The sequence below is a fragment of the Choristoneura fumiferana genome, chromosome 27 (assembly GCF_025370935.1).
Source record: "Choristoneura fumiferana chromosome 27, NRCan_CFum_1, whole genome shotgun sequence".
In the NCBI taxonomy this organism is placed as follows: domain Eukaryota; kingdom Metazoa; phylum Arthropoda; class Insecta; order Lepidoptera; family Tortricidae; genus Choristoneura; species Choristoneura fumiferana.
This window is the reverse complement of record NC_133498.1, coordinates 3346933-3355045: the sequence shown is the minus strand read 5'-3', so window position 1 is coordinate 3355045 and position 8113 is coordinate 3346933. Positions and strand designations below refer to the sequence as shown.

Below are 8113 nucleotides of genomic sequence, written 5' to 3'. Positions count from 1 at the left end.
AGATGGCGCTAGTGCTGCTGCATAAGTAGCGTGGTAGAAATAAGCAACCTGAGATATGTATGGCTCGTGTCTAGATTCCTGTCCAGCGGTGGTGTAGGGATTATAGCACGCAGCACGGATTGCTGAGGACCTGGGTGCGATTCCCAGCGCTGGTCTCTCTTTCTGGTTTTTCTGTGCATCCATATCTCAGTTTGTATTTTCGATAATATTTTACAATGAAACAACAAAGTTAAATAAACCGTTTTATTTACATTTTTACAAATTTTCTACAAAATACAAGTGAGCGCTTGCTCACTCACATGTCTAAGCTCAAAATATGGCAGTGTATTTCAGTTCATTTTTACAAGCATTAAAAAACAACACGATAGTTCGTTTACAAAATTAAAAAGTTGGACTGTCAATTTTGACATTAGATTTCGGTTGTTTTATGATGTTGTCTGTGGTTCCGATTTGGCGCCAAAGGTCACAGTAGAATCACCAGCAGTATGGGTAGTTTGGGCAGAGAGCGGGGTTGAAGTCAGCGGGGTACCGTGCGGCACCAAGACTGGAGAGGAACATATTTGTTGTCAATTTTATAATTCACACTTTAAGTAAGCATTTTTTTAGTTTAATATTTCAACGAGAGGTTGAGATGCTATCTGGGGTGTGGCGGACTAAAGCGTCAGCATCACAGTAGGGATACTTGGGATAAATAATAGTTACTTAGCAGCAAGGACAATCGCAGCAGAGTAAGGATAGCCCCACTGGGGGATAGGGATGCCTTCTAGGGTGTGGCGGGCTAACGTATCAGCATCGCAGTACAGGCAGTTGGGGCAAATACTTACTCAGCAGCAAGGGCAGGGGCGGCGGCAGCAGCGTACGGGTAGCCCCACAGGGGGATAGGGATGCCTTCTGGGGTGTGGCGGGCTAACGCGTCAGCATCGCAGTAGGGGAAGTTGGGGTAAATACTTACTTAGCAGCAGCAGCAGGGGCAGGGGCGGGTGCAGCAGCGTAAGGGTAGCCCCACTGGGGGATGGGGATGCCTTCTGGGGTGTGGCGGGCTAACGCGTCAGCATCGCAGTAGGGGTAGTTGGGGCATACTGCTGGGTGGACACCGGCCGGGTACTCGCGGGCGAGCGCTACCGCGGCAACGACGCAGATGATTAGCTGTTAATAAATAAAATACTTGTTAAAAGCTAAATCGAAATACAAAAGATAAATGCATGGTTATATTTTGATATTGAGAGATTTATCCATACTAATATTATAAATGCGAAAGTGTACGACGTGTGTGTTTGTATGTTTGTCCGTCTTGATTTTTGCCATAGAGGTAGTTTATGGGCCAGAGAGAGAGTGACATAGGCTAGTTTTTATCCCGCAAACATGCACAATTCCCGAGGGAACAGCGCGCGATAACCGAATTTCATGCGGGCGAAGCCGCGGGTAAAAGCTAGTTTTATACATAAATCTCTCAATACTCGCTTATTCTCATTCTGACATACGTAATAGGCTGGATGAATGACTCGCATATCCTACCGCCAAGCAGCAGAGCAGAGCGTGGAATGTTAGAGAGCCGGTAAAATAACTGGCTCATACTCGTATACCTATTCTTTATTTATGTAGTCCTCTAAGTTGGCATCACATTTAAAATCCTCTTAAGATGACCACTTGCTTGTTTGCCACCCTATTTCCTCATTCATCCCCCAATTAGGAATAGAAAAGATGTCACGTTCACGTTTGTAACATCACAAGTCTTTCTATGTCATTTACGCTGCACTTTTTTTTATTCGACTGGATGGCAAACGTCTAGGTCTCCTGATGGTAAGACATCACCGCCGCCCATAAACATCTGTAACACCAGGGGTATTGCAGATGCGTTGCCAACCTAGAGATCTAAGATGGGATCAAGTGCCAGTAATTTTACCGGCTGTCTTACGTATTTGTCCAATATTCGATTATATGGAATTGTAACATCGATATCGTAAGACTGGCCTAAATCCCAACCGATTATCGATTCTTGGCGATTACCATGTTGCGTGGGTGCGTGCATTGTTGCAGTTGCATTAGTGTTGTCACTGTTAGGTATCTATCGATATATCGATGTTACGGTACGTGCTTTAAAGGACCCAGTGCCTAGACCGCATATACGCGACTGTATGTTTATAAAATCGTCATTGTAAAAAAAATGAAATAAACACCAGAATACGTAAGGAAAACAATTTTTTTTTAAATCAGATAAAATGTCCTCTGTGATATTGAGGATAGCAATAATTTATGTAAAATTGCCATTGTTTTGCGACAGACAGACGGACAGGGAACGTCGTGAAGTGACATTACGAGAGTTAAGTACATTTTTCACCCTTCAGATACGGAACCCTAAAAACGACGACAGTGACGACTTCTGCTCAGTAAAGTTCATGGGTTAAACGCATTGACATCTATGTATATACCGTACAGCACTAAACTGTCGGTTTGGAACAAAACGTGCGGCGCATCAATCATCAATAAGTATTACTTGACACAACACCCGCCACGGACGTCAACAAACTATAGTGAAACGTTCACAAATCCGCGCTGTGAACTTATTTTGTGCGCCGTTTTGATATAAGAAACATGCAGTCTATACATAGATGTCGATGATGGTTGAACGACATCACATTTTTGAAGCAAACTATCGACAAGGAATATCTCGACAAGTCAATAAGTGGACATCACTAATACACTTTCAAATGAGTACTGATGGATGTATGTCAATTTGCGTTCCAATTGAATGACAGCTGTCAAATTCCGCGCGCTTTTTGTTACAATACTGCACCTGCTACCTTTTTGTTGCTGTTTTTAACCCCCGACGCAAAAAGTGGTATATGTGTGTCTGTCTGTCTGTGGCACCGTAGCTCTTAAACGGGAGAACCGATTTGAAGGCGTTTTTTTTATTTGAAAGCAGGTTTTCTAGCGATGGTTCTTAGACATGTTTCACTAAAATCAGTTAAGCCGTCTTTGAGATATTAAGCTTTGAAGTGACAAAGTCGGGGGTTTTCCAACTTTATAACATGTAATAAGCAATTTTGTCACAAATATTACTTTTACAAATTAAACTTCAAATAAAACTATTTTATGAAAATAGAGCTAATGTTTTTTTTTTATGTCTAACATAATAGTAGCTAAAGTATATCATATAAGACATTACTTTGTTAAACACATACATTTTAATTAAGGTTACTCTGAGTTTATGTACTAACTTAGCACCTTGTGTGGGCAATTATAAAATACATAAATGTATGAAATACATGAACCCATTCCATTTACGAGTAAGTAAATCGTTCAATTAATACTGATTGTCATTTTTATTTCCTTTTTGAGAATTAATATGTTATAGGAATGAGATAAAATTATTGAGCACTTACAAGTTCTTTATAAATGTTTTGTGTGAAGGTTTATAAGGTCGATACGGATAAGAACTAATATCGTTTTTTTTTTCGTTAGCCCATGTAATGTCCGCAGTCCTTATAGTGCTGTAGGTGTTCATGGGCGGTGGTGATCGCTTACCATCAGGTGATCCGCATGCTCGTTTGCCAGCTATTTTAATAAAAAAGTTCCAAATTTTAAGAAGCGGTTCCGTACATTAAAAGGAAAAACGGAACCATTATTTTTCCCACTTTGTTGTCCGTCCGTCCGTCTGTCTGTCAAGATCCTTTATCTCGGGAACGCGTGGAGGTATCGGGTTGAAATTAAAACAGTAATGTACTGAGGTTTACAATCCCTTGAAACTGATAAAAAGTCAAACCTCTGAATCAACGAAACAAAAGACAGTTTTCAAAAAAACCGGGCAAGAGCGTTTTGGACACGCCTAAGATAGGGTTCCGTAACGTTACGAAAGAAACAAGTAATATTTTTCTGAGGATTTCGGAGTGTTTTGAAAGGAATCTTCCAAGTTTAGGTAAGCATATTTATACCTTAGGCAAACTGAACTGTTATAGTTTTCCTTATAAATTTGATATACTACTACCACTCTGAGTTTTCTCAACTTTTCATACCAACATTTTAGTTTTTAGAGGGTGTGTGGGGCGGGACGCTCGATTTTAATCAAAACTAGCTGTTGCCCTCGGCTTCGCCCCCGTTGTATTTTTCTGTATTTTCTTCCATAAAAACCTTCTCCTGATAGTAACAAACACAACAAAAAAAGAATTAGCGAAATCGGACCAGGCGTTCCCGAGTTTTGCGCTTAGCAACACATTTTATGATTCATTTTTATTTATATATATAGGTATAGAAGATTTGCATTTTAAAGTTGAATATTTCGCACACAGATCACTGAATCGAAAATCTTCGCAAACCCCCAATGGTTTTAAAAGACCTAAGAATCTTACGATACCCCACGCTGTAGGGTTGGATGAGAAAAAAATCACCCCCCATTTACTTCTATGGGTCATATAATTTTTTTACTACTATATTGTCGGAATACTTGCTACATAATATTCGTGCAAAATCTCAGCTTTCAAGTACTAATAATAGTCTCTGATCAAAGCCGTGGACGGACAGCCAGAGATTTATTTTTTGCCATTTTGGCTACGGAACCCTAAAAAAGGTGTTACAATACAAATTGCCTTAACTTAAATAGTTAATTGCTGTTTCACTGTGCGGCAGTTAGTGTAACAAATGATTAACTGTAGGCGCAAGCGAGTGGTTGCATATGACACACGGCCAGGTGGTCGGAGAATATTTAATGAGCATTATTAATCTTAGTTAATTGACGTGTGTTGTGATTTAATTTATCAATTAATAAGTGATTGCTACTTAACAGAAGCCATAAGGATTTTTAATGTAATTCGAGTTGGTTCACTATACACACATAATATAAAATGTAACATAAAAAAGAGAGAAAAGCAGCCGCTAAGATTATGATTAGTTAGTAGCGACATCTCTTGTCTGGGTGAGCGGTTAGTTCCGAAAGAATGTGACGTCTCTCGACGAAACATAGATGTCGCTAGTGCTGCTGCTTAAGTAGCATAGTAGAAATAAGCAACCTGAGATATGTATGCATAGGAAAAATTCGTGTCTAGATTCCTGTCCAGCAGTGGTGTAGGTGTTATAGCACGCAGCACGGATTGCTGAGGACCTGGGTTCGATTCCCAGTGCTGGTCTCTTTTTCTGGTTTTCCTGTGCAGCCATGTCTCAGTTTGTATTTTCAGCCGCTAAGAGTTTATAGTTAGTGTAAACGTAAACACGGTTTAACTTACTGAATCAGGCGTTACCTTGCGGAGGTCCATATTAAAGAACTACAAACGATTTGCTCACCCTAGACCTTAAACCGAGTTTAGACTAGCAAGAAAAACCGTGCAAGTTGCATTACATTGCGAGGCCGTAAAGCCAACGAGTTTGTAGTGGTCACAATTTTTCTTGCAAATCTAAACTCGGCTTTATGATAGCTATGGCTATACAACAACGTGTGTTCATGCAGCTCTTCCACTTCCAGTAATAAACACGCAAATCACACAAACCCAACTCTCACCACCCCCACTGATGTGTGCCCATGGTACAGATGCCGTGAATAATGTTTTCCCATGTATTTTCGTATTAATCTTGCTATCTCAACTAGCTTACTGAAGTTTACTAAAGCTAATTGAGATAAAGTAAGACTACTTAGAGTTAACACTTGACAGATGTGCGTGCCTTCAGTCAATTTTCAACTTTGAGGTCATACAAATAAAATAGTTTTTACATAATCTGTAAACGTGGGTAGCGGTTGAAAATTGAAGGCACGCCCATCTGTCAAGTGTTAACTTCAAGTAATCGTACTGTAGCAAGATAAATAGAATATGAACTTATCCGACAAAATAAAATGGATAACCTAACCTAATCATCAAAAAGTTGTAAAACCCCGTTTGTCACTTCAAAGTTCAATAACTCAAAAACGGCTAAACCGATTTTTTACTTTCATCATCCCAGCCTATATACGTCCCACTGCTGGGCACAGGCCTCCTCTCAGAACAAGAGGGCTTGGGCTATAGTTCCCACGCGGGTCCAGTGCGGATTGGGAACTTCACACGCACCATTGAAGTGCTTCGCAGGTTTTTGCAGGTTTCCTCACGATGTTTTCCTTCACCGCAAAGCTCGTGGTAAATTTCAAATGTAATTCCGCACATGAATTTGGAAAAACTCAGAGGTGCGAGCCGGGGTTTGAACCCACGACCTTCTGTTTGAGAGGCGATAGGTCAAACCACTATGCCACCACGGCTTTTTTTACTTTACTTTAAGTTTAAGTACTTTATTTCATACACGAGCAACTATCATTACAGGTTATAACCTAATGCAATAATGCCTAAATTATAATTTTACACTTTTGATGAAACGTCTAAGAACCATCAGTAGGAAACCTTTTTTTTTATTCGACTGGATGGCAAACGAGCAAGTGGGTCTCCTGATGGTAAGAGTTCACCACCGCCCATAAACATCTGGAACACCAGGAGTATTGCAGATGCGTTGCCAACCTAGAGGCTTAAGATGGGATACCTCAAGTGCCAGTAATTTCACCGGCTGTCTTACTCTCCACGCCGAAACACAACAGTGCAAGTACTGCTGCTTCACGGCAGGATTAGCGAGCAAGATGGCGGTAGCAATCCGGGCGGACCTAACACAAGGTCCTACAACCTGAATTCAAATTATAAAACCGCATTTAAATAGGTCCCTCCGTTTAAGAGCTACGGTGCCACAGCCAGACACACACACACACTACACAGCGGTCAAACTAATAACACCGCTCTTTTTGCGTCGGGGGTAAAAAAACATTATTAAATAGATCTGTAGCATGGCGAACGGTTGTTACTCTGAGGATGAACTCTGGCTGAGTTCGAAACGAGTCAGTGTATCAGTGACCGACTTTAATAGCGTCTAAAGTTTCATAATCTCTGTGTTGTATGGTGTCTATGTGTTTTATGAGTGTTGTATATGGACTTACCACTTTGGCGAACATGTTGTATGACTTGTGTGGTCCTCTCAACGTGTACCGTGAGACTGATGCCCGGCAAACGTCGCGCTGCTATTTATATGCGCAGGAGTCGCGGAAATGGCACAAAATGTTCAGGTTTTGATGTTTTTTAATTATACCGGGCTGATTTAAATGGGTCAGTAAGGATAAAGATGAAATTATGACATATACTCATATTTATAACTGCATAGTGGTTTTCCATCGTTTGTTTTGCAGGTGGTAGGACCTTGTGCAAGGCCCGCCCGGATTGCTACCACCATCTTGCTCGCTAACCCCGCCGTGAAGCAGCAGTGATTGCACTGTTGTGTTTCGGCGTGGAGAGTAAGAGCCGGTGAAATTACTGGTACTTGAGGTATCCCATCTTAGGCATCTAGGTTAGCAACGCATCTGCAATACCCCTGGTGTTGCAGATGTTTATGGGCGGTGGTGACCTCTTACCATCAGGAGACCCACTTGCTCGTTTAACAACGAGTCGAATAAAAAAAATGTATAGGAAAAGTTCATCGTGCTGTACCCATAGTGCGGCCGTTTTGCCATTTGAAACTACTTAAATAATAATAAAGTTAAGATCCATATTAATAAAAAACAAGACAAAGATTTTCCATTCCCATTTAATTTCCATTTTCGTCATTTCCAAAATTGATATGTATTTTTTTAGAAAACACATCATCCCATCATCACCCCAGCCTATATACGTCTTATGCTGGGCACAGGCCTCATCTCAGAATGAGAGGGCTAGTGCCGTAGTTCCCACGCGGGCCCAGTGCGGATTGGGAACTTTACACACACCGTTGAATTGTTTCGCAGGTTGTGCAGGTTTCCTCACGATGTTTTCCTTCACCGCATAGATCGTGGTAAATTTCAAATGTAATTCCGCACATGAATTTGGAAAAACTCAGAGTTGCGAGCCGGGGTTTGAACCCACGACACTCTGCTTCAGAGGCGATAGGTCAAACCACTAGGCCAACACGGGTTCATATACTTAAAAAAATATATGAAAAAAACATCGACATCTATGTACCTTACGGCACTAGACTGGCTGTTTCGAACAAAACGCGCGGCGCATCAATCATCAATATTACTTTGACACAGCCGCTGTCACGGACGTCAACATAGACTATAGTGAACTGTTCACAAAACCGCGCTGTG

The 8113-nt window shown here is 41.1% G+C and overlaps 1 protein-coding gene across 1 annotated transcript; it reads right to left on the bottom strand.

The window, feature by feature from the left end:
- Positions 1–229: 229 nt before the first annotated feature.
- On the bottom strand, positions 230–7022 carry LOC141443530 (uncharacterized). The gene is made up of 3 exons (XM_074108841.1): positions 6935–7022; positions 953–1146; positions 230–544 (listed from the first exon to the last, which is right to left on the bottom strand). Exons 1-3 carry the CDS (start codon positions 6947–6949, stop codon positions 475–477), a joined length of 279 nt encoding a protein of 92 aa, XP_073964942.1. The 5' UTR covers positions 6950–7022; the 3' UTR covers positions 230–474.
- Between the last annotated feature and the right edge of the window lie 1091 nt (positions 7023–8113).